Source organism: Muntiacus reevesi, chromosome 1 (genome assembly GCF_963930625.1).
Source record: "Muntiacus reevesi chromosome 1, mMunRee1.1, whole genome shotgun sequence".
NCBI classification, from domain to species: Eukaryota; Metazoa; Chordata; class Mammalia; order Artiodactyla; family Cervidae; genus Muntiacus; species Muntiacus reevesi.
Genome location: NC_089249.1, coordinates 177,765,916 through 177,792,830, shown reverse-complemented (window position 1 = coordinate 177,792,830; position 26,915 = coordinate 177,765,916). Strand labels below are relative to the sequence as shown.

The 26,915-nt window shown below is 59.5% G+C and overlaps 1 protein-coding gene and 1 pseudogene across 4 annotated transcripts; one reads left to right on the top strand and one right to left on the bottom strand.

The window, feature by feature from the left end:
- Nucleotides 1–2,899: 2,899 nt before the first annotated feature.
- Nucleotides 2,900–25,901, bottom strand: GPR35 (G protein-coupled receptor 35). Of its 4 annotated transcripts, none has more exons than XM_065931073.1 (3): nt 25,787–25,901; nt 10,689–10,909; nt 2,900–4,167 (listed from the first exon to the last, which is right to left on the bottom strand). In XM_065931073.1, the coding sequence occupies exon 3, from the start codon at nt 4,155–4,157 to the stop codon at nt 3,252–3,254; it is 906 nt and encodes a 301-aa protein (XP_065787145.1). In that variant the 5' UTR covers nt 4,158–4,167; nt 10,689–10,909; nt 25,787–25,901; the 3' UTR covers nt 2,900–3,251. The 4 variants fall into 4 exon arrangements, with proteins under 4 accessions (XP_065787145.1, XP_065787154.1, XP_065787162.1 ...); XM_065931082.1 differs by lacking the exon at nt 25,787–25,901 and adding an exon at nt 4,252–4,288 and having other exon boundaries at nt 10,689–10,848; XM_065931090.1 differs by lacking the exons at nt 10,689–10,909; nt 25,787–25,901 and adding exons at nt 4,252–4,288; nt 8,429–8,869.
- Nucleotides 22,307–22,448, top strand: LOC136156408 (small nucleolar RNA SNORA70; annotated as a pseudogene).
- Nucleotides 25,902–26,915: the final 1,014 nt, after the last annotated feature.

Genomic DNA, 26,915 nt, shown 5'->3' with positions numbered 1-26,915 from the left:
TCTGGGGGCCTCTGAGGCAGGGTGAGGACACAGCAGGCCAACGAGCCCACCCGCCTCCAGTGACTGTGCCACCAGCCTGAGCCCCGGGCCTCGTCTGTCCCTGGGTCTCTGTGAGGGGAGGTGCCCACGGCCAGCAGCACACGTCCTCCGGAGTCAGAGCTGGGCCTCCATGGCTGAGGGCAGAGGGTGGCACCAGCTGGGGAGGGTGGCTGGACTGGCTGTGCAGGGATGCTTTTCACTGCACACGGAGGGCGCTGGGAAGGGGAGGAGGAGGGTCTGGCCCTCCTGGGTCACTTGCAGCTCAAGGTTGTCTTCCAAGGCGGTGCCCCCCTTCAGGAGTCCCTTCCCGAGGGACCGGTGGTCAGGGTTGAACCTGGTGCGGCAGACGTTGTACTCTGCAGTTTCCGGGGTTTGGCAGCATGGAGGGCCAGGGCCCCACCTCCTCCTGCCAGCCAGCTGCCGCTCTGGCCAGCAGAGAGCCCCAAGAGGAGATGGGGGCAGGGGCTGTGGCCATGCTCTTGGCCTGATGAGAAGCTCTGTGCTTGAGCCACAGACAGGATGGCTGGACTTGATCTCCCTGGCACCAGAGTGGTGGTCAAGGGCACTGATGCCGCCAGCAGCCTTGGCCACATAAACGGCTTCTCTAGTGGGCCATTCGAAGCGCCCCCGTGCCTGGCCCCAGAACAGCATGCCTGGTGCTAGAGGTGCGGTGGGGGATGGGTAGGCCTGTGCCTCCTGGCAGGAGAAGGCCCTAGACCAGGCCGTGGGTGGGGCACCTGCGTGGGCAGAGGGGGTTCCCACCCGCCACGCTGACCGCCATGTGGGTCCAGGGCCCTGCTGCACTGTCACAGCCAGGACGTCGATCTCCCTCAGGTCGGGGCTGGTGGCCCGGCAGGAAGGTGGGTTTGGCCTGGGGCTCTGCTCTGTCCGAAGCCTGTCCACCCTCATTCTGCCCGAACAAATCTCCCTGTGTGCCCTGGGAGGCTGAGGTGGGGCCTGGCCCCCTGAGGCTCTTAGGAGCAGCCGCCCCGCTGCCCTGGCCCAGCACGAGCCCCCGGGTGGTCTGCCCGGACTTCACGGTGCAGGTTTGTGCTCGTGCTGATCCAGCCCCTTGATTCCCCGCCAGGCCCTCTGTCCCGGTGGAGTGGACACGTCCTGAGATCCATGGAAGTCTGGGCGGGGCAGGGTCCCAGAGCTTCCTCTCAAGCCTTGCTGACGACGCACCTGCTCCTGCAGGTGTTGGCCTAGTGGACGCTCTGTAGGACCCCTTGCTGGGGGCCCTGTGGGCCCGACTGCCTCACCTCTCAGACAGGATGTGGCCGGCTCAGCAGCAGTGGGCGGTGGCTGCCACCTGGTTGACCACAGGACGCAGGTTTCTGTCCACCTATGCCATCACGGCAGACCCAGAGCCGCAGGGAGGTAGACGGAGACACTGGTCACCACCTGCGACAGGACATCGCTGCCCACACTGCGGCCACTGTGGTCATTCCCCAGGCGGCAGCCACAGACACAGAGACCGACAGCCTGGGAGGGGATGGGACGATGTGGAAGCCTCAGTGGGCCCAGGGCCAGCGCGCCCTGCTGGGTAGACTTCACCTGGACCACAGAGGCAGGCTCTGCCTTCTCTCCCCCTCCCCTCCATCTTTCGCTCCTCCTTCCCCCTCCATCTTTCTCTCCCCTTGCCCACCTCCATCTTTCTCCCCCTCCCCCATCTTCCTCTCCCCTTCCCCCCATTATCCTCTCCCACTCCCCCCATCTTCCTCTCCCCCTCCCCCACCTCCATCTTTCTTTAACCCTCCCCCACCTCCATCTTTATCTCCCCCTCCCTCACCTCCACCAAGGGTTCCGCCAAGGGCCCCTCCAGACTGTGGACCTGCCACCTCCTCTGCCCAGTGGGATGAGGGGCCCCAGCCCTGGAGCAGTGGCACCCTGCCAGGCAGGGTGTCTGTGGGGGCCTTTTCTGAGCCCCTCCACCCAAGGCTTCATCAGATCAGCTCAGGACCTTTGTCGGTCCTCCCCTCCACCCTGTTACCCCATCTGCCCCAGACCACGTGACTCCTGGAAGGTCCCTCCTCCTGTATCCCTGGATGTGGGGTCCCAAACTCCTTTGGCCGGAAGAGCTGGTTCTGGTCCTTCCTCAAGAACCCCTGACTTCCACCCACTCTCGGGGACCCTCTGAGGGGCCAGAAGGGGTCCCAGTCTGGCCCTTGGGGTTCCCGGGTGGCAGGAGAGCAGAAGGGACCTGGACCTGGGGGAGAGCAGGCTGAGCCATTGTCTGTCTGTCTGTCAGTCTCTCTGCCCCTCCTCCCGGCTCTGCCCTTGTGCTCTCTCCTCGTCTCCTCGGAGGCTCCTTCTGTCTCGCTCTGCTAACCATCTTCCTCACTTTCGTCCTGTTCCTGTCCCCCCTTTCTTTCCTCCAAACTACCCAATCGTGCTCTCTCACCCACATTCTCTCTTGCTTTCTCGCCATCTGTCTCTCCTTCTCTCCCATCTCTCACTTTTTCTCTGTCCCAGAGACTGTTTCTGTCTACAGCAGCTCCTAACACCCAGGCTGAGACCCTAGATGGCTTCTGGGACTTCACATCTGGCCCTTGTGGATGCTCATGTCACCTGCCGATATAGAAGTTAACTGTCGCCCCACCTCTCCCTACACCTGGACTTGGAGCTCAGGACCAGCTGCCCACATTCGGGCCTGGGCCAGGCCTGGGGCCAACAAGGCAGCTGAGGACCAGCCCTCTCTGGTGGCAGCTCCCAAGATAATGGGGAGTAGGCCAGAGTGGGAAACAGCTGGCAGGGCCCATGGAGAGCCCCCAAGTGGAAAGCCCTAGAAAGCCACCTGGAAGACACCCCAGGTGCTCCACCTCCCACTACGCGGCCGTGGATGGCACAGAGCCCCAGTGGAGAGCTTTATTCTGGCCCCTGTGGGCCAGTAGCAGAAGGCTGGCCATCAGAGCCTCAGGCACCCAGCAGACACCCAACTCCTAGTGCCCCAAGTGTGCCAGACTCTGGACGCAGCAGGGTCCCCGGGCTTGGCCCTGCTCAGGCCCCAGGCCTCCTGTCCTCATCCTTGTTCCGCTTCTGCCCCAGGGGTGGGGGTGTTGCCTCCCCAGGCTCCATGCCCAGTTGTCCCACTGAGTTGAGCCTCATGAGAGTGCCCCCAGCCCACGGCCCACAGCGAGTTCAGGGCAGATCGTGGGGCTCCTTGTCTCTGGTCACTGGTCCCCCCAGCAGGGGGGCCCATGGCTCATCTCCTAGGTCAGGGTCACAGTCAGAGTGTCCTTGCTCTTGTGGGCCTTGACTCTGGGGGATGTGGTTGACACAGACGCCTCCTGGAACTCCTTGGCCACGAAGTAGTAGCAGATGGCGTCCAGGCAGCAGTTGGCATATGAGAGTCTGCTAGTGATCTTGATGGCCATCGTAATGGCACAGGTCTCCAGGCCCAGGGCCACGCGCACGGTCAGCACCACGTGAAAGGGCAGGAAGCAGACCACGAAGATAACCAGGTTCGCCAGGACCATGTGAGAGGCTTTCCGCGTGGCTTCCGCCTGGCCCGGGTTAGCCTCGGGCCTCTGGGTCAGGGCAGTCACCACCTGCAGAGAGCAGAAGACCAGCACGGCCAGCGGCAGGTAGAAGCCCAGCAGTGAGAAGACCACGGTGTAGGCGTTCCGCCCGGAGCGGACGGCGAAGCAGAAGCCACCGTCCTGCACGTCCAGGAACCAGCGGAGCGCCAGGGAGCCGAGGACCACCGCCCAGAGCGTGGCGCACACGGCCGCGGCCTGGCCCGGGGAGCGGAGCCCGCGGGCCCGCAGGGGGTGCCGCACGGCCACGTAGCGGTCCACGGAGATGGCCATGACCAGGCTGATGCTCATGTACCTGTTGAGCAGGTAGGTGGCCTGGGAGAGCTGGCAGAGTGGTGTGTCCTCGGAGGTCTTCTGGAAGTACAGGAAGAAGGGCAGGGCGCAGAGCAGGCAGAGGTCGGCCACAGCCAGGTTGGCCATGTAGATGCGGGTCTCCGTCCACCGCGGCAGGCGCCAGCACAGCACCCAGAGCGCCAGGCCATTGAGCAGCAGGCCTAGCGCCAGGAGCCCGCCCGTGTAGGTGAGAAAGACTTGCTTGACCGCTGGGGGCTCCCAGGAGCTGCAGTTGCTGTTATTCATGATCCCGGGGCTGCAGAGGGGCAGCAGGGTGTGAGGTGGGTAGGCCAGCAGGAGGACCCCAGGCCCCCCACCACCTCAGGAGCCCCAAGTTTACCTGCCCAAGGAAGACACCCCGAGAAGCCCCGAGGCACCTGTGGGAAATCAAGGCCTTCAGAGGCCCATGGGCCTGAGATGGCTTGGGGAGCCAGCCCAGGGCTGGACCCAGGTCCCCGTGCCTGAGCCTGCCCCTGCAGGGACCTGCTGGCTGCTGGGCAGAGAGGACAGAGGGGGTGCACGGTCCACCTCCAGCCCCAGCCACGCCGGCTCCACTGGATCTCAGGACGGGGACCCAGGGGCGGCCAGCCTCGCCCCAGCCCAGTGCCATTCTCACCAGGGGGGCTCAGAGGCAACTGCAAGACAGGGACCCCAGGGAGCCCTGGAGTCTGAAAGCTGGTAGACTGAGGGGCCCGTGGGATCTCAGGGCGGCTCACTGCCCCCCTCCACGTCCTCCGCAAACCTGGCTGCAGGAGGCACCCGTGTCCGACGCACTCCTGCTCCTCAGCAGGACAGGCATCTCCCAACCGGGTCCTTCCTGGCCACTGAGGCCCAGGGCAGCAGGGGCCGCGGCTCAGCCCTCCAGAAAAGTCCAGCCCCTCTCTCCCTCCTGTGCTTTGCCCTCTTGCTGAGGGGATGGTGGTTAGGTGCCTGGTTCCCAGCCTCCCTCCCACCTCCCCTCCAAGAGCCTCCCCAGCTGCCCTCAGGCCCACCTAGACTCGCCTGACGCCCCATCTGGTTCAGAAGTCCCCTTGAGTTCAGGGGCCGCCCTGTGGTTCTGGTGGCCTCGGGGTGTTGCTGGGTGACCTCCACCCGGTCATCGTCAGAAGCCCCTACACGGCCTCACGCTCCACACCTCTCGCTCCCCTGCACACGCTCCATGACAGCCCAGGACTGCCAGAACCAGCTCACCAGGGTGGGATGGACTTGGTCAGCGGCCTGACGTTCCCGGTGTGGCCCCCTGAGCTGGGCAGCACCCAGAGGCGTGGGTGTCAGACGTGTGGGAGCGTGGAGCATGCCTGTGTGAGTGGCAGGCACCCTCCGAACACTCCCACCCCCACTTTGGTTCCTCTGGCTGGAAGGGCCTGGAGGGGTGGGGGGAGCGGCCTTCCTCCCTCCATGAGCACCAGGCCCCCTGGGGGCTCCCTGACCTTCAGGCGAGGTTGAGAAGGGGGTTCAGTCCATTGGGGGGGGAGCACCATGGCCAGGCGGGGTAGAGTCCGCTCCCCTACCCCCCCTCACACACAGGAAGGGGAGAAGCACCCAGAGGCAGCAGTATCAGGCTCATGGGTGCCAGGGTTGGAAGCGGGGCAGTCATTTCCTGAGCCACAGCCCCCTGGGAACGTCCAGGCCACAGTCCATTAGGGGAGCTGGTGCACAGACCGCAGAGAGTAGGAGCGGAAATATTCCGCCCAATTATCCCGTTAAATCCCTTCTGAATTTTAAGTGCCCATTTGCCAGCAATTCAAGTTTCACGAATGCTTCCACTGCGTGTGAAACCTCTCTCCTCATGTTTGAAGGATTCTGCTTGTTCCCTCCTTGGTCTGTGACCCCAGGCCCACGCAGGCAGGCTCCCCAGACTCCAGAACCCACTGAGACAACTGCTGGGGTCCTCCCTGCCTGCCTGCCTACCCCTGGCCCAGAACACTCGAGCCTGCTGGGAGCACCCGGTGATCCTGCCACGCACGCCTCCGGGCCGTCTCCCCACACAGGTGGCGTCCGGGATGGCCCCTCGCTACTATGGGCAGCAAGGCCTGCATCAGCAGACGGTCATCGCAGCCCAGGGCGCTGCCCGGGACGGCAGAGGGGGCAGGCCTGCCCCTCACCACATGCCCTCTACCTGGACGGCTGTCTTGGGGCTATGTCCTGCTTCACACCCGTGGGGGTGTCAGCTTCAGTCCAACCTCGTGTGGCCCAATATTTGAAGAAAGAAAGTTAAAAAATCTAGCTGCCCTCTGTACGTTTCCTCCTTTATAATGACTGTCAGGGAGGACAGCAGCTCTGCAAGATTAACAGGGTGCACCTGACACTTGGAGGAAATGCCCTGTTCATGGGGCCTCTCCCTTGGGGTGAAAAAGGTTTGGGGGCTCAAGTCCCAAGGTCCAGCTCAAACAGCATGGGGTCCCCAGAAGCCATGGCAACCCACTCAGGTCCTGCCTGCCCCAGGCGAAGGCGCGGGGCCCCTGGGCAGGGGTGGGGGGCGGCCGGGGCTCAGACCGCTCAGCTGTGGGGGCACCGCCACTTCCTGCTGGGGGAGGCAGCCGTGGGCGAGGGGCAGCACCCCAGAGGCTGCGCTTCCTGCTCCCACAGCGGGGTGGGAAGCCACCCTCGGTGCGGCAGAGGTGTCTTTGTCAGTCCCACGCCCTAAGTGGGATCTGGGGCAGAGAGTGGAGTGCTGACCCCTGTTGTCCGGGCGCCAAGGGGTCCTCTGGAGCTGGGACCCCAACTTAGAAATAGCCCAGGGCCTGGGACGAGTTTCACAAAGTCGCGTTCGCTGTGCTAGGGCCCCCTAAGACCCCTTCTCTCCTAGCTTCAGACGCTGGTCTCAGCCCATGAGAGACTTCAGAGGCTCGAGTGAGGGGAGCCCAGGTCCCAGGATCACCCAAAGTTCCTCTGCATTCCGGCCCACGAGTGACGTCCCAGTGCCAGATCATCAGCCCCCACAGGGCTGTTCCTACAGGTTACCCTGCTGAAGTTCAGACCCCAGCACAGCCTTCACCCGCCGAGACCCCGTCACCCTCACCCTCTGAGACCCCGTCACAGCCCTCACCTCTGAGACCCCCTCACCCTCACCCTCTGAGACGCCATCACAGCCCTCACCTCTGAGGCCCCCTCACCCTCACCCTCTGAGACGCCATCACAGCCCTCACCTCTGAGACCCCCTCACCCTCACCCTCTGAGACGCCATCACAGCCCTCACCTCTGAGGCCCCCTCACCCTCTCCCTCTGAGACCCCGTCACAGCCCTCACCCTCTGCGACCCCGTCACAGCCCTCACATCTGAGACCCTGTCACGGCCCTCACCTCTGAGAACTCCTCACCCTCACCTTCTGAGACCCCCGTCACAGCCCTCACCTCTGAGAACTCCTCACCCTCACCTTCTGAGACCCCCGTCACAGCCCTCACCCTCTGAGACCCTGTCACGGCCTTCACCAGAGCAGACCTCGCAACAGCCCTCACCTCTGAGACCCCGTCACAGCCCTCACCTCTGAGACCCCCTCACCCTCACCCTCTGAGACCACGTCACAGCCCTCACCTCTGAGGCCCCGTCACAGCCCTCACCCTCTGAGGCCCCCTCACCCTCACCCTCTGAGACCCACTCACCCTCACCCTCTGAGAGCCCGTCACAGCCCTCACCTCTGAGGCCCCGTCACAGCCCTCTCCTCTGAGGCCCCCTCACCATCTGAGACCCCATCACAGCCCTCACCTCTGAGACCCCCTCACCCTCACCCTCTGAGACGCCATCACAGCCCTCACCTCTGAGGCCCCCTCACCCTCTCCCTCTGAGACCCCGTCACAGCCCTCACCCTCTGCGACCCCGTCACAGCCCTCACATCTGAGACCCTGTCACGGCCCTCACCTCTGAGAACTCCTCACCCTCACCTTCTGAGACCCCCGTCACAGCCCTCACCTCTGAGAACTCCTCACCCTCACCTTCTGAGACCCCCGTCACAGCCCTCACCCTCTGAGACCCTGTCACGGCCTTCACCAGAGCAGACCTCGCAACAGCCCTCACCTCTGAGACCCCGTCACAGCCCTCACCTCTGAGACCCCCTCACCCTCACCCTCTGAGACCACGTCACAGCCCTCACCTCTGAGGCCCCGTCACAGCCCTCACCCTCTGAGGCCCCCTCACCCTCACCCTCTGAGACCCACTCACCCTCACCCTCTGAGAGCCCGTCACAGCCCTCACCTCTGAGGCCCCGTCACAGCCCTCTCCTCTGAGGCCCCCTCACCATCTGAGACCCCATCACAGCCCTCACCTCTGAGACCCCCTCACCCTCTCCCTCTGAGACCCCGTCACAGCCCTCACCTCTGAGGCCCCCTCACCCTCAGCCTCTGAGACCCCGTCACAGCCCTCACCTCTGAGGCCCCCTCACCCTCACCCTCTGAGACCCCGTCACAGCCCTCACCCTCTGAGACCCCCTCACCCTCACCCTCTGAGACCTGTCACAGCCCTCACCTCTGAGGCCCCCTCACCCTCACCCTCTGAGACCCCTGGGCCCTGCAGGCACTGACCTGACTCACTGGTTCCCTCCTGAGCTGCTGACGCCTCGACAGGTGCTGCCGAAGGGCTGGTAGGGAAGCAGGGCTGGGTGAGCCAGGCCCCCACACTGTCCTGACCGCACCCCTCCTTAACGCCGGCAGGCAGTGGGCGGGCTGACGACACTGACAGCGCTTGGGACTCCCCACCGCCTGTGCCGGCCCTGACCGGGGCTGCCCGGGAGATTCCTGGGGGAGGAAGTGGGTGCCAGCGGCTGCCTCTGTTGACACCCCAGAGAAGCAGTGGTCTTTCTGGAGACAGCGGAGCCGGTGGTCCAGACCTCCCGCAGTGCAGAGGCACCTCCCTGTCACCTCCCGGGCGGGGCCGCGTGTCTGCGGTCAGTGTCCCCACCCGCCCCCGTGTCCTGGCAGGAAGGCCCTGCACCTTCGCACGCAGAGCACCCCGGCACAGCCCACTCCGGGTGGGCTTCCTGCTGCTCTGCGCCAGGGCCCCACTCCCCACGCCCCTCCACCAGCTAGCCTCCTCACTGCCCCTCCTCAGAAGCCGTCCTTGCAGACCACCCGCTCCCCTTCTAGAATATTCTCTCTGCCACTCCTCCAGGCCCTCCGGAGTCCCATTCCCTCCCCTTTGAGCTCAGGGCCCCAGACCCTGTTCAAAGGGACCGCTCCGCCCACTGCCTGCACCTGAGGGCAGCGCCTTGTCCCCTGGGCCTGGGTCCTCTGCACCAGACCTCAGCATCTCTCCCGGCATGGCCTGCGAGGGGCTGGGGCGAGTTCGACCCCACCCTGCCCGTTTCCACAGGCAGAACCTGGGGCTCCATGAAGGGGTCTGGCTGGCCTCCTGACTCGGGAACCAGGTACCCTCCCCTGAGGAGGGGCCTGGGCTCACCCTGCAGACCAGGCTGGAGGGTCCCACTGTGGGCTCCTCTCCTGCCGTCCCTCCTCTCTGACCATCCCCTCCCCACCAGCCCCCAGCCTCCGCAGGCCTCTGTGCCCCTTTGCAACCTGGTGTTCAGACGTAGAACTTCTGAGTATTTCTCCTGTCCTTGTCCTGGCTTGTGGCTGGGACCCCACCTGCTCCTGCACAGAAGGGCCTCAACAAGTCCCATTCATGGGTCAGCAGGGCCCAATGGAGGAATCCAACTGGGTGGCCAGCACCCGGAAACAAGCAGAGTCTTGGCCCAGAGCAGGCGCATGTAAACATGAGTGGCTGCGGCCTGGAGTGGGGTGCAGCCCCCCCGCTGCCCCAGCCCACAGGCCTGCAGCTGACTCACCATCCCCCCACTGTGGAGGGAGGGCAGGACTGGGTCCTTTCTTCCAGGTCCACTGGGTCCCCGGGGGTCCAAGAGGCCTGGCCCCACCAGGGGGCCTCCAGAGTCCAGACCAGACCCATTCCCACTGCCAGGCGGGCTCAGAACCCTAAGGCACCCTCCACAGAGCAGGACGGGGCAGGGCCCGTGGCCCCGCTGCTGCTTCAGAGCTCGGGCTCAGACAGAGCTCCGTCTCCAAGGCCCCCCACCCTCACTACTCAGCGCCCCTGGTCCCAGCACCTGCCTCTCCTGCTTCACACCTGCCCGAGAGCCGTCGTGGCAGCCTGACGGGGGCAGGAGTCCTAGTGCCGGACTGATGGCAGGGGGCTCCTCCTGCCCCCGTGTCCTGGCCCTTCACCCCTCGGAATCGTTGGAGTTTGAGAGAAAAGACTGCTGGCAACGCTGCAGCGGGGGGACACACTCCTGAAATTGGAGGTTGGCATCACTGCCCTGTCCAGATGAAACCTCTTCCAGGGAAGTGCCCGGGAGGCAGAGTCACTCCCAAGGAGGCTGCCGGGAGTGCCCAGAGCCCCCATCCTCATCCCCACCCTCACCCCCAGGAACCTCGCTGCTTCCGGGACCCCCTGGCCTCCACCACCCCCACCCTAGGCCTCCTCACCTGGGGTGGGAGTGATATCCCCGCCATCGGGGGCCAGGAGGGAACAAAGCCCTGAGAGCGGAGGACTCAGGACTGACCCAGAACGAGGGCGAAGGACCCGAGGACACCCAGGTGGGATGTCACGAGCTGCACAGTGAGGCCACTGGCCGAGGGCCTTGACCCCCCCAGCGGTCCCCCCCAGGGCTCCGTGACTCTGCGCCCACTCTGGCCTTGCTCTACACTGGTCTGCCCCTTCCATGCCCGCCCTAGCCGCCTCACTCATGGGCACCACGCTGGACACGGCTGGCAGGGCAGTGGGGAGATGGCCCAGGGGGACGCGCCTGGCACAGGGGGAGCGAACACTTACCTCGTGAGGTTCACGGAGGGCAGGTCAGGACCAGGAGGCTTCCAGAAGGAGGCAGCCCTGAAGCTGGACCTGGGAGGTGGGCGGGGCGGAGTGGGGAAGGGCTTCCTGGAAGATGGAAGGGCGGGAGCCGCGGTGTCTCTGCGCTGGAAGGGGAGGCTGGAGGCGGGGCGGGCCGGCCTGGCTTTCACAATCTGGGCGCAGCTGGGCGGAGGGGAGTAGCGCTGTCCGCGGGGAGATGTGGCCACTGGAGTGGGCGCAGGGGCTCCCGTCACCGCCGCCCCCCCAGCCTGAGGTAAAGGAGCGCTGGTCTAACACTAACACTGCTTCTTCGTTCTTCCTGGACCTTGCCTTATCTCCGGTGTTTTGCAGGGAGGACAGTTTACCCTGATTACTGACCACGGGCCCTTAGATGTGGGAGTGGGGTGGGAGGGGGCAGCACCTCACTAGCCTCGGCCAGCCCCAGCCCTGCCCCAGGCACCTGGGGAGGGGACCAAGGACACCCCAGGGGCCGGGCCTCTGGGCCTTGGGCTCAGCCTTCTGTCGCTGCCAGCACTTTCTGTTCCCCTCTTCTCAAAACCAGGTCTGGGAAACAACCCCTCCACCCCCAACCTGCCACTGGTCTGGCCCCAAACCTGCCTGGGGCCTGTTATTTGCCCCGCTGTCACTGTAGCGGGCAAGGCAGAGGTGACTATGGGACACCACGCGGGGGTGGGAGGAAGGGGGGACACCTGGGAAACTGACGGGGATGGGGACGCTGCCGGGGGAGGGGGAGGAGAGGGGTGGATCTGTAGGTCATCCCACCATGGGCCTCACAGCTCCCCCCACCCCAGGCTCACCACTCACCCCTGGGGGCCCATCCTCACTCTACCCTGGGCTCACCACTCACCCCTGGGGGGCCATTCTAACTCCACCCTGGGCTCACCACTCACCCCTGGGGGCCATCCTCACCCCACCCCACCCCGGGCTCACCACTCACCCCTGGGGGGCCATCCTCCCCCAACCCCAGGCTCACCGCTCAGCCCGAGGGCCATCCTCCCCCCCACCTCACAGGAAAATGAGGCCCCATCTTGAGGAAACACCCTTGAACTCCACCCCAGACCTGAAGACCGCAGGCCTTGTTCAACTGGGCGGTCTGCTCCTCCCTCCCTCCCCCCTGACGCTGTCCACAGGCCCTGGGCTCAGATATCCCCTGAGCCGCCAGACCGGCCTCAGGGCCCCAGAGGGTCCAGTGCCTCCGGACCCTTCCTGGCCAGGCTGCCCACTCGCCTCCCCTCCCTGGGGTCCCCCCACCACGGCCGCTCCACCTCCAGGAGCGTCTCTCTGGGGGTCTGGGTCCCCGACCCCCATCCGCTGTTTCTTCCTGGACTCGCGCCCTCCATCTCCCTGCAGGCTGGTCCCTCGTAAAGGGGCAGTTGGATGAGCCCAGCTCTGCCCCAGCCCCCGAGGGACCCCGCAGGCCTGGACTGCCGAGAGCCACCTGGGGATCAGCCAGCGTGGGCAGGGGCCAGGGGCCGGCTTCTGTCCTCGGGCCCATCACTGTGCCCTGGCTGGACTCCTGCCTGCTGGGCGCTCACCCAGGAGTCACCGGCTGAGGTGACACAGGGGACGGGGCTTTGCTGTAAGACCAGGCGGCCTCGGTCCCGTGGGGCAGGCAGCCTGGGCGTCTCTGTGCTAGACTCCCTAGTTCAATATACAGTTGAACTTTTCCATGAAACAAGTTTATAAAAATGGAGAAGTGGTGTGCGGCGGGGAAGGGTCTGCAGCGGGTGGGCGGTGAGCTGGCCCCTCAGCCCCGGGACGTGGGCGCGGGGCTGGCTGCCTGGGTGCGGCTCTTTGGCGTGAGACGTCGTCCACTCGAGGCTTGTCCTGTGCGAGGCTCACCCTGCCGCCGCCGCCGCAGGCCCTCGGATGTGACCCGTGACTCATCTCCGCACACTGACCACCGGCCTCGCAGACGGGGACTGCCGCGGAAGTGGTTGCGGGGCAGGGAGAGCCAAGGCCCCGACCCGACCCGCGGGGGTGGAGGGCAGGGGACAGGCACACAGCCCCAGCGGCTCTGCCACCCACCTCCTCGGGTGAGAAGCGCTGGGCGCCAGGGACCCCGCCTCCCGCCCTCCCCCACTGGGCTGGCGGCAGGGACCCCATGGGCCACTGGGGGCTCCCCCCGGAGCAGCCCCCGCAGCAGCCGCCTCCGTCATTCCAGGAAGCGCTCTGTGGCCCCGAGACCTGCCTGCTCACCTCCCCCAGCCCCCACCTCCTGCCCCTCACCCCGCCCCGCGGTGTCCGCTCAGCACCTGTGGCTGAGCAGGGAGGGGGCTGGTGGGAGCGCCCAGCAGCCCACCCTCGGGGCTCGGATGTGCCCGGGGCGGGGGACAGGCCCCCTGCTGTCCCCACACAGGCTCCTGTTCCCGCTCCAGGGATGGAGTCGCGGGGACACAGCCGGGCCCAGGGGAGTAGCAGGCTTGGAAACGCTGAGGAGGATCCTGTGGCCACGCTGCCTGCCCGCCCGCGGCCTCTGGCTCGTGCTGCCCCCCAGGCCCTCCTGCCAGTGAGCCCTCGAGGGACGGGTGCCAAGGGGCCCAGGGACAACCGCTCTGTTTCCAGAAAGGAGCCAGCACACCCAGGAAGCGGAGCCCGGAGTCCTCTGGTCAGACGACCAGCCCACCAGACGCCCTCCAGGCTCTGGACCCCTGCTCCATCTATGACCGCCGCTCAGCCCAGGGGCCCGGTGGCCAAAGGCCACACGTCCAGGGCGCGCACTCGCACTCCGGCGCCCGGGGCAGGCAACCCTGCTATCCAGCCGTCTGCGCTCTCACCACACGCTTCCCCGAAGCCCCCCAGACCCCTCGTGCTCCCAGACAGACCCCCTCAGCCCCGCTGTCCTCTGCAGCCCCTTCCACAGCCCTTCACCCTGGGACCCCAGGGTGCCCGCAGAGGCCGAGCCAGGCGTGTCCAGTCCTTTCCCAGCTGGGGGGCTTGCGCCAGGGAGAGACACCACACGGGGCAGCGAGGGATGCTGGGGCCCCTGAGGCGTTGTGAGGCTCTGCTGGCCTGGCCCGGCTGCCCCCAGGGTCACCTCCGGGTCCCCCTTGGGGAGTAGTCGGGCCTGAGAGGTGGACCTGTTGTCCTGGCCCACAGAGTCAGACCCACAAGCCGGGCAGGGCGCCCCGGGCTTCCCAGCGCCTGGTCCTGACACCCCACCCTGCCAACACTAGCATTACTCAGGGACCAGGGCCAGGGGCAGCTCCCCTCCTGCAAACCCACCTCAGATGCCACAGGCAGGCAGAGCCCAGGCCAGGGACGCGTGAGCACCACCCTGCCTCCCTGGCCTGGCTCGGCTGGGGGCAGGGGTGCCTGGCGGCTCACGGGGCCTCCTCCAGGGTGGCTGCCAAGCTGCCCGCTCTGCCTCCTGCTCTGAGCCCTGGGACCTCCGCCCACCATCCCCCACAGCGGTGAGGAGCTGATACAGCTGGCCACAGGTTCCTGCCTCCCCGAGGGCCTCCTTCCCCTTTCTCTGCCCAGGGTTTGTCTGCCTGGAAGGACCACTGCCCCACACCAGCCCCACTCCTGGGGACACCGCCTCCCTGCAGCCTTTGGCCACCAGCGCCCGCCTGGTCTCGGGCCTCCCTTCCCAGCAGAGATGGCCATCTGGGCCCGCCCCCTCCAGGCAGCCCCTGCCCACTCTGCCCCCCTTCCTCTCCAGGCACCCACTCCCTGCAGGGGCCCCCCCTGCAGCCTGACAGAGGCTCCCAGGCCCTGCTTCCCGGCGGTGACCTCAGGCCGGGGCGTCTGGTGGACAGAGAGCAGGCGTGTGCCCCAGGCCCATCATCCTCCTTGAAGTCAGCACCCAGGTTCAGAGCACCCCGGGGTTCTGTCTCTCCACCAGGGGGTCCTCCGCCCCCTGCTGCCCCCAAGGGCAGGCGACCTCCAGCTCAGGCTCCTACGAGCTAGTCTGTCTGGGGGGAACCCAACGTGATCTGAACCCCAGCGACGGAGGCAGGAGGTCCTCTGGAGGGTGGGCAAGATGCCAGCCAATACAGTGATGGCCGGACGGTTCACAGAGGAGACGTAAATGGCTCGAAAGGGGGCCCTCAGTGTACGGGGCGTGGCAGCCCCACTCTCCCGTCAGATGGGCCAAAGCCAAGTCTGACAACCCTCCGTGGGGGTGGGACACCCTCACACACTCTCCTCTGACATCCAACCTCCCGGAGGGTCACTGAAAAGCATCCAGCTGGGCCCTTTCAACCCGTTATCCCACCTCTGGGAATCTCCTCCATGGATGGACGGCGGAACTAGGGAGAAGGTGCTGGAGAGGCTGACCCTGCGGGCCTGTGGGGCAGCGACAGCCTGGACCCCGCTCAGACATCTGTCATGGGCTCTGGTGGCGTGGAGTCTGTCCCATCCACACCACGGAGAACTGGGCAGTTGCAAAAAGGGAACAGAGATATTTTTGTTCACGAGTATATGGTTATCTCCCGGATATACAGCTAAGTGAAAAAAAAAGGATGTTGATGCTCATGTATTTATGTAGGAGCAGAAGGCTATATTTTTACAAGTGGAAGAATAAGCCATAACATTTGTTTGAAATTAAATTGCTGCCTACAGGGACTAGGCAGAAAAGCTGTGAAGGGAGAGAGGGATTGAAACTAGACTTCATTGAATGTACTTTCATTTGTAGATTTGGCTTTGGAACCAGGTAAATATTTATGCAATTACTAAATTAAATTACATTATATTTTAAAAGGGATTCTTGAAAGCAAGGTGAAGACAATTAATTTGCAAGATCAGTTGGTAGCATAACCCTACCAAATTCTTCCAAGTGAGGACTCTGTGGGAGAGGGCGAGGGTGGGATGATTTGGGAGAATGGCACTGAGACATGTATATTACCATATGTGAAATCGGTCACCAGCCCAGGTTCAATGCATGAGACAGGGTGCTCGGGGCTGGTGCACTGGGATGACCCAGAGGGATGGGATGGGGAGGGAAGAGGGAGGGGGTTTGGGATGGGGAACACACGTACACCCGTGGCGGATTCATGTCAATGTATGGCAAAAACCACTGCAATATTGTAAAGTAAGTAGCCTCCAATTGAAATAAATAAATTTATATTTAAAAAAGTCCAGTATTTCAAGTGTATATCCATACAACCTGAGGACAAAGAGAATGGCTAGAATGTTCCATTGTCTGTAAACATCTTCCAAATATTTTAAAAACATTGTTTTGCCTGTACATCTGTGTCACTCAGTGACTTTTTAAAAAGTTCACCTTAAATTATTTTCAGTAACAGTGTTGTTGATAGTAGTGTGAGGTTTTTGAGACTGTTGTGCTATGGGATAAAGCAAGCGAATAACTGTGTCAGGCATTGTTGAGACTTCTGCTGTAGGATAAAGGTGTATCATCAATGAAACTTAGTAAAAGCCAAGCAGATCTGGGGCTTCCCTGGTGGCCTAGTGGTAGAGAGTCCACCTGCCAGGGCAGGAGACACGGGTTCAGTCCCTGATCGGGAGGACCCCAGGCGCCTCGGAGCAGCAGAGCCCGTGTGCTGCTCCCACTGAGCCTGGTCTCTACAGCCAGGGAGCCACAACTGCCGAAGCCCATGCACCCCAGAGCCCGTGCTCCGCAAAAACTAGCCATCGTAACAAGAAGCCCTTGCTCCATACTGGAGAGCAGACCTGCGTGCCACAGCTAGAGAAAAGCCTGTGCAGCTGTGACCACCCTGCACACCAAAACAAACAAGGAAACAAAAATCTACCGAGAAAAGAAAAAAGCAATTTGAGTGAATCTGAGTGAGAAAAAGTGAATTTGAGTGAAGAGTATCAGTTTGTACTGGTACTGTGTCTTGTCTCAAAATAAAGCTTCTTGGTTCTCACTGCTGATAAGGCTTCGAAACCAACATGCCTAACAGCCAGATTGTGGTCTCTGGCTAGGGTTTCTCATGAAGAGGAAGGGGGCCCGCAGAGAGAAGTAGACGCTTTTAGGTCTGGGTTGGGGAACAGATAAGATGCATCCAGAACGGTTTTTCATACCAGAGAGCAAAGCAGATCAAGATGGTCGCCAACATCAGAGGGACTCGAGAGCAAAGCAAGCTCACTCCCACTGGCCAAAGACAGGATCATCTAATATCCATAAGGAGAATAATTTTTAACAGATTGAAACACAGTGTTTACATCCATGAATTTTCAACTATACTTTAAAAAAAAAAAGTTGCTTCATGAAGTGGTACCGCCAAACCCCCAAAATCACACCTGAACCTGATCTAAGCTCTGAAGTTGGCCACCCATGACAGGAGCTGCAGTGGGCCCAGAACACAGTTGGCGACACCCCAGGGGTGCCCACGGTGAGCCCTGGTCTGGGGACTGCTCTACACGGCCAGGCCCTGAAGAGAAGTGTCAAGAGGGGAGGTGAAGGGAGGTGGGGGAGCGTGGACTGGGAGTTTGGGGTTAGCAGATGTAAACTCTTATAAACAGCAGGTCTCCCTGTAGGACACAGGGAACTATTTTTGGTATTCTGTGATAAACCATAATGGAAAAGAATATGCAAAAGACTGTATATATATATATATATACACACAGACACATATATATACACACACACATACTGGGAATGATTGAGGCCAGGAGGAGAAGGGGATGACAGAGGACGAGATGGTTGGATGGCATCAACAACTCAGTGGACATGAGTTTGAGTTAACTCCCGGAGTTGGTGATAGAGAGGGAGGCCTGGCGTGCTGTGGTCCGTGGGGGTCACAAAGAGTCAGCCGTGACTTAGTGACTGAAAAACAAGCATACGTATGTGTATATGCATGACTGAATCCCTTTCTGTGCAGCAGAAATTAACACACATTGCAAACCAGCTGTGAGAAAAAGAAGTGAAAATGTTAGTGTCTCAGTGATGTGTGAACCCTTTTGCGACCTCATGGACTGTAGTCCACCAGGCTTCTCTGTCCGTGGGATTCTCCAGGCAAGAAAGCTGGAGTGGGTAGCCATGCCCTTCTCCGGGGGATCTTCTCGACCCAGAGATCAAACCTGGGTCTCCTGCACTGCAGGCGGATTCTTAACCGTCTAAGACACCAGGAAGACCAAACTGCACTTCAGTTTTTTTAAAAGAGGGGAGGCGAGGAGATGGGGGACACTCGGCGGTGCCCTCGGCAGGAGAGGACGCGGACCTTGGGCCTGCCGAGCTGCCAGTGGCCAGGCAGTCGGGACGCTGAGCGAAGCACCATGTTCACAATCCAGCTTCTATTCACTGAGGGCGAGGCACAGGCAAGGGCGGGGCGGAAGCTCAGGGCTTCTTGGAGCTCCACTCTGCCCCGTGGGACCGCGGCCGAGTCGGACAACGCAGGGGGCCTTCTCTACTGAGGAGCACCCCCCGTGTGGACCTGGGAGTGCGGGGACTGCGGGGACAGGCTGAGACAGGAAGGAGGGTTGGGGCAGAAGCACCTCAACCAGGTCCCCCCAAGGAGGCCTTGATGGCGATGCCCGATGTCCAGACTGGGAAGGCCGGGGCGTGAGGAACATGGCCCCGCTGGGCGGGGCTGACTGCACGCTCTGAGAAGCCGATGCGCAAGGCCTCGCCATCACACATAGGATTCGGGATTCGGGCCTGCAGCCGGAACCCTCAGATCCCCGTGCATCCAGACAAACAGTTTTAAAGGTGCACGCGACAACAGAGAATGTGAACGCTGGCTGCTTGCCTGATTCGGGGTGGTCATGACCTCGCAGTATGTATTTTAAAGCCGTTGCTTTCATTTATGCTGAAGTTTTGGTAGATGCCCTGATATGATATCTGGTATTTGTTCTAAAACCTCCCCACTGATAGAACAAGGGCAGATAAAACTGTGAGCCATTTGATCACTGTTGAAGTTGCGGGTGGCAGGCACTTGGAGTTCATCATAGCCTTCTATTATGAAAATTATGTCTACTGGAGATTTTCCAAAATAAAAAGCTTTTAAAAAGATGGCCAGCACCCCACTAAAAATCCACAGACAGTATGGAAAGTAGATTTAGGACTTTTGACTCCAAAGTGGTGTAGGAGACGGGGTTCTCTCAGAGGTCCTGAAAAGATGAGAAATCCCCGAGCGTCAGAGGCTTGAGGGGCCAATGGCAGAGGGAAACCCTGGGCCAACCTGTGCCTGGGAGAGGACTCCTACCAACAGAGAGTGGACGGCCTGTCTGAGCAGGGGGCGGGGGCAGGGCAGATGGGGGAGCTGCACTTGGCTGACTTTCGGATGTGGTTGGTGCAGTACAACCCCCACCACCTGTCCACATGTGTGTGTGTGCACGTATGCACACAACACATGGACGCATATACATATGCATACACCAAACACAGAGGCACAGTCACAGGTACACATACATGTATGCACATATCGGTATACACGCACACACGCATGCACACACACAGCAGCTCGGAGCCAATTCGTGGGCCCTATGCTCACCCTCACCCTGTGCCCTCACCTCCCGCCTGTCCTGGGACCCTCGCTGCAGTCCCCGTTTGCTCCCCTCCCTGCGTCTGCTGAGCCCCCTCTGGCAGGCACCAAGCCAAGCGGTCAGGCTCCTGCTCGAGGTCAGAGTCAGGGTGTGCAGTGCAGCGTGCTGGGGCTGCACTTCTAGGAAGTCAGCGATGCAACGGGGCAGATTGTCAGATTGCAGGGCTGCGGAAAGCCGGTGGGTTGGGTGCTGTTCTGATTAGCCTCCGTGACAGGGTGGGGCCCGGGGAATCTGCTGCCTGGGGGCCTCTGGCTGCCCGAGCAGCTGCTGGAGCAGGAGGGAGAGGACTCGGGCGACCGGTCCCCAGGGAAGCCCTGCAGGCCAAGAGCACGGCCCCTCGTCCTCCCTGGTCCTGCAATGCACCCCCGCACTTCACCCTCTGGAGAAGACTGGCTGGGTCTGCTCACTGCCTGCCTGCCTCCCCGGGGCGCAGCTGTCTGCAGGGTCCGGCTAGAGGATATACCGTGCCTCAAGCCCACCAGGTCCAAGTTCTCCCGAAAGACATCCACACGCACAGTGTCTGCCTCCTCAATTCCTCTGCCTCCACCACCATGTGGGACCCCGGGACCAGGGGACCGTCCATGGTCAGCACCCAGAAACATCCTCCTGAGGACCTCTGGCTGCTGCACCGCAGACCCCCACAGACACCTAATACACCGCCTTACTCCACCTCCCAGCAGCGTTGGGCAGAGTTGAACATCCCTAGCTCTTTATTTTAAAAGTGTTTTGATACAACATGGACCAGATCTAAGTGCACATGAGGTACACGTGTGCAGGGAAGGAGGCGGTCCTCAGATGACCTTCGCGGCCCGCTGCACGCAGCCCGGATCAGGACGATCTGGAGGCAGCCCCTGGGGGCACTCGCTAGGCGGCTTTCCCTCTGTGATGCAGACGGGCCTTGTTTTGCTCCTCCTATCTGGCCTTTCCTCTCACACCCCTGCTGTTCTCCATGTGGGTCCCTAACGTGGTTCACTGGGGCTTGGTCCTTGGTCCTTGGGCCAAGTTTCACTGGGGCCTTTTCTCACCCGATCGCACACTCTTCATAACAGATTCACCCCATCCTATTGACTCAAGAATCAGCCCGTGCCCATGACCCTGCTGCCAGCTCCAGCTCAGACCTCTGGACTACACATGGACTGCACAGCAGGCCTCTTCTCTTGGATATATAACAAGCAATTTAAGTGCAACTTGACCAAAACTGACCACACCATCAAGCCCCTTCCTCACTCCGCAACACTGTACTCTTCCTTCAAAGTTCCCTGTCTCAGAAAATGAACCAAAACTGACCACACCATCAAGGCCCTTCATCACTCCGCGGCACTGTAATCTTCCTTCAAAGTTCCCTATCTCAGAAAATGAACCAAAACTGATCACATCTTCAAGCCCCTTTGTAACTCCCCACACTGTTATCTTCCTTCAGAGTTCCCTATTTCAGAGAATGATCCCTCTTGTTGTCCAGACCAGATACTTGAGTGTCATTTTTAACACACAAATTTCCCCTCTCTCTTATATCCAATCAGTCATCAGTAAGTTAAATGTGCATATTGAAAGTCCAATAGAAACCACTGAAGAGATAAAGCAAAGAGGTATAATAAATAAAACAACAGAGGAGATAAATGGAATATAAAACAAAGTATTCCAGTTAATCCAAAAGTGAGAGGAAAAGGAGCAAAGAATAGATGAGATAAATAGAAAACAGCAAGATGGTAGATTTAACCCAACCATATCAGCAATTACATTAAATATAACTGGTCTAAATGCTTCAAGTAAAAGGCAAAGATTATCAAACTGGATTTAAAAAGCAAGAAGTGAAAATACACTGTGTAAATGATATACACTTTCCAAAAAGACAGATTAAAATTAAAAAATGATAACAAAGTGAAAGGATGGAAAAGAGAAAATGAAACACTAACCATAAGAATCACAAGGGCTTCCCTTGTGACTCAGCTGGTAAAGAATCTGCCTGCAATGCAGGAGACCTGGGTTCCATCCCTGGGTTGGGAAGATCCCCTGGAGAAGGGAAAGGCTACCCACTCCAGTGTTCTAGCCTGGAGAAGTCCATGGAGTGTATAGTCCATGGGGTCACAAAGAGCCGGACACAACTGAGTGACTTTCACTATCACTGTCACTGATCATAACAAAGTTGGGTGGGGTGTATTGATATCCGTGTGTATTAGCTCCTCAGTCACGTTCAGCTCTTTGTGACCCCAGGACTGTAGCCTGCCAGGCTCCTCTGTCCATGGAATTCTCCAGGCAAGAGTACTGGAAATGGGTTGCCATTCCCTTCTCCAGTATTGATCTCTAAGTAAACTTTAATACAGGGAATCTTACTGGAGATAAAAGGTGAAGCTTCATAATAATAAAAAGATCAACTCAGAAGAATAAGTAGAAAATCCACAATTATAGTAAGCTATTCCAACACTCCTTTCTCAGCAACTAAGAAAAAATTATTAAGAGCATGGTGTATTTGAACAGTGTGAATCAACTTGCACACACAAATGTCCATAGAGCAGCATATCCATCAAGAGCAGAATACATATTCGTTTCAAGTGCACATGAACAGCCTCAAAATAGGCCCCGTGCTGGGCCACAAAGCAAGTCTCATTACAGTTAGGAGGATTTAAATCATATGTAATATGTCCTTCAAGTGCAACACAACTAAATGAGAAATAAGCAACAAAAGACTAAACTACCCAAAGAATGCCCAAATATTTGGAAATTAAATAACATAACTATAATAAATTCAGGGGCTAAATAAGTAATCACAGGGAAATGAGAAAATGTTTTGAACTAATTAATAATGAAAACACAACTTATCAATATCTGTGAGATAAAGTTAACTCAGAGTTTAGAGAAAAATTTGTAGCTTTAAGTGATTACACTAAAGGAGAAAAGGCCAAAAATCACTGATCTGAGACTTCTCTTTGGGAAGCAAACAACAACAAACTAACCCAAGTAAGAAGAAAGGAAATAAGAAATGGTAATAATTTAATGTAATAGAAAAATAACAACAGAAAAATCAATAACATGGAAGCTAGTTCTTTGAAAAGATCAATGAAGTTGATAAACCTCTGGCTAAACTGATCAAGAAAAAAAGTCCATAAATGACTAATGTCAAGCATGAAGATTTGCAGCCAATTGAGTCAACGGTGCTCTTTCCCCGTGCTTGGGGGGCGGGGGGTGCTGTGTGCTGCTTGCAAACGACAGCCTTCTGGGTAGGCTATGCAGCCTGCTGCCTGCTCAGCTTGCTCTAAGGGACCTGGGACATTCATGACTGGCATGCCGTCCCCATTCTAGGCTCCAGACAGGTATACACGGTGCCTTTGGAAGCTCCAGGGCACAGTGGCCAGGATCCACATTGGCCAAGCTACAATGTCCATCTGCACCAAGATATAGAACAAGGAGTGTGTAATTGAAGCCCTCCAGAGGGCCAAGTTCAAGTTTCTTCTGCCAAAAAGTCCACATCTCCAAGGAATAGGTATTTACTAAGTTTAATGTGGATGAATTTGAAGACATGGTGGCAGAAAAGCAGCTCGTCTTAGGGGACTATGGGGTCAAAGAATCCCCAGTCATGGCTCCTGGGACAAATGGCGGGCCCTGCACTCATGAGAGTCTTGGCTCTGTCCCTTCCTTACTCACGCCCACCAGTAAACCAACTTTCCTGTCCAAAACAAAAGAATGAAGGAGGACATGCCACTTAGATCTACAGACGTTAGTGTAATAAAGGAAAGTTATTAATAACTTTATGCAAAGACATTTGACATCTCAGTCGAAAATCACAAATTTCTTGAATGTCACAACTTGCCAGAATTTGTACAAGAAATAAAAATTTTGAATAGCTTATATCTATTAAAGTTGTTGAATTCATAGTTAAAAACCTTTCCACATAAGAAAGCTCCTGACCCAGATGGTGTCACTGGGGAATTCTATCAAACACTTACCAATGAAATACTGGCAATCTTAACCACTTGCTGAAAATAAATAAGGACGAATGCTTCCCAACTCATTTTCATAGACAAATTTTACCCTCATGCTAAAACTAGACAAAGACTGGGACTTCCTTGGTGGTCCAGCGGTTCAGACTCTGTGTTCCAATGCAGGGGACCTGGGTTTGATTCCTGGTCAGGGAACTAGGTTCCACATGCCACAACTAAAAATCCCACGTGCCACCATTAAGACCCAGTGCAGCCAGATACAGAGGTAAATATTTTTTTAGAAAAATTAGACAAAGATACTATTACAAGAAAACTATAGATCAATATCATGCCTGAACATAGACACAAAAATCCTTAATAAAATATTAGCTTGGGACTTCCCTGGTGGTCCAGTGATTAAGAATTCACCTTCCAATGCAGTGGACTCGGGTTCAATCCCTGGCTGGTGAGGTAGAGCCCAAGTGCTTTGGGGCAACTAAGCCCACGAATCACGACTAAAGAAGCCTATGTACTGCAACGAAGAACCAGCATGGCCAAAGCACAAGCATTAGCTGATTGAATCCACCAGTACAGAAAACAAATAACCCACCATGAACAAGCATCCCAGGAGCACAAAGCTTATTTTAACATGAGAATGTCAAATCTATGTAATTCACTATATTAATGAAATAAAAGAGAACATATAACTCTCTCAATAGAAGCAAAAAAATTATTCTACAAAATTCAACACTCATTTATGATAGAAACTGTCAGTAAAGTAGGAATGCAAACCAGAATGCTCAGAACTACAAAACATTTTTGAGAGAAATAACGCAGATCTCAGAAATGGAGAGCTACACCATGCTCCTGGATTGCAGGGTCCCAGTTCTCCTTGTGGGCTTCCTGGTGGCTCAGATGGTAAAGCGTCTATCTGCAATGCTGGAGACCCGGGTTCGATCCCTGAGTTGGGAAGATCCCCTGGAGAAGGAAATGGCACCCCACTCCAGTACTCTTGCCTGGAAAATCCCATGGACAGAGGAGCCTGGTAGGCCACAGTCCATGGGGTTGCAGAGTCGGACACGACTGAGTTCTCCTTGGGGCGGTCTGGACAGCCAGACCGATGGACCAGCAAGCGTCACCGTGTGAGCTTTGCTTCCCGAGGAACCACAGCTCAGCCCCCTCCCTCGGCCCTCACCCCTCGCCAGCTGCCAGCAGGACGCCCTGCTGTCTGCCTTGGAAGAATGCAGCAGCCTTCTGGCCGGGCCCTCCCTCCAGTCCATTCCTGAGACTTCAACCAGACATGTGTCAGATAGGCACACACCTGGCCCTGCTCAAAACTGGGCCCGAGCTCCTCCAGTGAGACCAAGCTCCTCCAGCGGCCCGCGGCCTCACCTCCGCCTCCGTTCCCGCCATACACCCCAGGCCACTTCCCACAGACACGGAGACCTCCAAGCACTGAGGATGCCCGATCCTCCCAGCCCTGCCCTGCAGCTGGCTACCCCAGGCGGGCCGAACCACACCCTCACCGCCACCCCCTGCGTCGTCTGTCACCTCACTGCCAGGCCTCTCGGGGTGACCTTGTGTGACCCCATGTCGTACGGTAGATACTGTCAGGCCTTTCTGGGTGGCCTTGCGACAACCCTGAGCTGTCTGTCACCTCACTGCCTCTATGATGACCTTGTGCACACTGGCCTGCCTGCCTGGAGGGCAGGGATGCCCGAGGCCTCATCCTCACGGGCTCACAGAGCAGCCTCAGGACGAACGGGCCAGGGGAGCACGGTATGCACAGGGCTGTGTCGGTGCCAGCGAGCCCCCTCGTGGGGCTGGGCTGAGGGCTGAGCCCACAGGCTTACACACGCATGCCTCAGCATTCCAGTGTCACTCCTGCCCAGGCCCTGGACCCTGCAGCAGACCCTCAGGGGTCTGCCCAAGTCAGTGCTGAAGGCTCGCCCAGCAGCCTTGCCTCCTGCGTGGTTTGTGAAGGACCAGGAGTCCCAGGCACCTGAGGACAGGCCCTGACCCGTGTCTTTGTGTAGGGCGTGGGGGGCAGTGGTCTGAGGGACCCCGAGCAAGCCGGCTCGCGTGCCGTTCTCAGGGCCTTGCTGTCTGGGCACACGCAGTCTGCACTTGCTGGGAATCAGAGGAATGCCCCTAAGGTCAGTGCACAGACTGGACCTGCCCCAGGCTGCAGCCAGAACCCCCAGCCGCCTCTGAGCTCCCCTGGGGACCCTGGCGAGGGAGAGGACTCCGGGGCTGGGCAGCTGAGCACTCTGGGGACTGGCGGGCCCTGCCTGCCCTCAAAGCTTGTCCTCAAAAGTAGAAAAGACTTCGTCTGATGGAGCAGCCATGTCCAAGGCCAAGTGTTGGGGTCATAAAAACGCAGAGGGTCCTCGGGAACAAAAGAACTTCTCCCTTCATTTCAAAAGGCAGTAAAAACTAGGATGAATCTGTTAAACATTAGGGAAGAAAAAGAAATTCAGTAGAACTAAATGAGGCAGACATGGGACACCGAGCCAGGCACGGTTATGAATGGAGAGAGAGAGAGACACAGACAGAAAAACGTGCCTGGAGCGTCCGAGAGCCTTGGCCCTGGTCTGGCTGGCCTTGTGCACCCAGTCTGACCCCGTCCTGCCTCCTGCCCAGGACGCCCTGCCCGACCCCTTGCTTTCAGGGCTCAAGGATCCCGATACTCACCCTAGAAGCTCTGCCTCCCCCAAGGCTGACCTGGCCTGGGGAGGGAGGGAGGTGGGGAGCGAGGAGATCCAGGATCGAGACTGGATCGAGACTCCGCTCCCACCGAGGAGGTGCTGCCCGCTGAGCCCGGAGCAGGAAGTGAAGACCACAAGGAAACTCAGGCAGGCGTTCGGGGCAAAGTCTGCCTGGAGCCCGGGACAGGAGGCGGCCTCCCCTGCACACACCCAGACCCGCCCACCCGGGTCAGCCAGGAAACGTGCCCGGGAGGGAGGCAGCATTCCCACAGAATGGGGACCCCCCCAGGTGGGCCCTGGCCCTGGACACAGCCCTGGGCTCTGTGCAGGGCCCTCAGCTTGGCGCGGGTGCCGTGGAGCCCAGACCGGGGCCTGGGTGCGCGTCAGTCGGTGTGGTGGAGGCTGTGGGCAGCAGTGGGCCTGCCCGGGACCCCAGGCCCTCCCAGAGCCCGGGGTCTTGCCTTCGGCAGCCCCACTCAGCCCGGGAACTCTGCGCTGGGCCTGGGGGCGGGAATCAGATGTGACAATAGACAGGCCTGAGGATTCTAATGCATCAGGACCTCCACCCAGGCAGGAGGGGACGGGCTCAGATGGTGGGGCCTCTGAGGGCAGGTCCCTGTCCCTCGTCAGCAGACCTGGAGCTACCCCAGCAGACACGTCCAGACCAAGGACTCCAGGGCAAACCAAAGGGGAAGAGGCTGGACAGGGGACAGGCCAGAGCCTGCCCACACTTCCAGCAAGGACACTGGGGCCCAGAGAGCACGAGCTGCTCTGTGACGGCTCAGCTAGGAGATGGCTGCCCCGACTGGAACCGGCCTGCCCAGCACGGAGGCTGGCCTGGGGAAGGAAAGGCCCCCTCAGCTCAGCGGGCTGGTGCCTCTTGCGAAGGGATGGTGTAACAGCTGGTGCAGGCCCAGGGTCTGATGGTGGGAGGGAGCCTGGTGCAAGGGGCACGGAGACCACCCCCGACGGCGCCCTGCCTCTCCGCGCCCAGATACCGCTTCCTCTGGCTCGGGGGGGCGAGGCCGGCACCCGCTGCCCCAGGCGGAGGCCGCCTTCCCATCTACGGTGGCCGTGGTCCTGGCCTTCACCCGACTCCGCCGTGGGACCCCAAT

What these genes read in the sequence shown, in the direction of transcription:
- GPR35 (XM_065931073.1), bottom strand. Translation starts at nt 4,157, where the DNA reads ATGAATAACAGCAACTGCAGCTCCTGGGAGCCCCCAGCGGTCAAGCAA.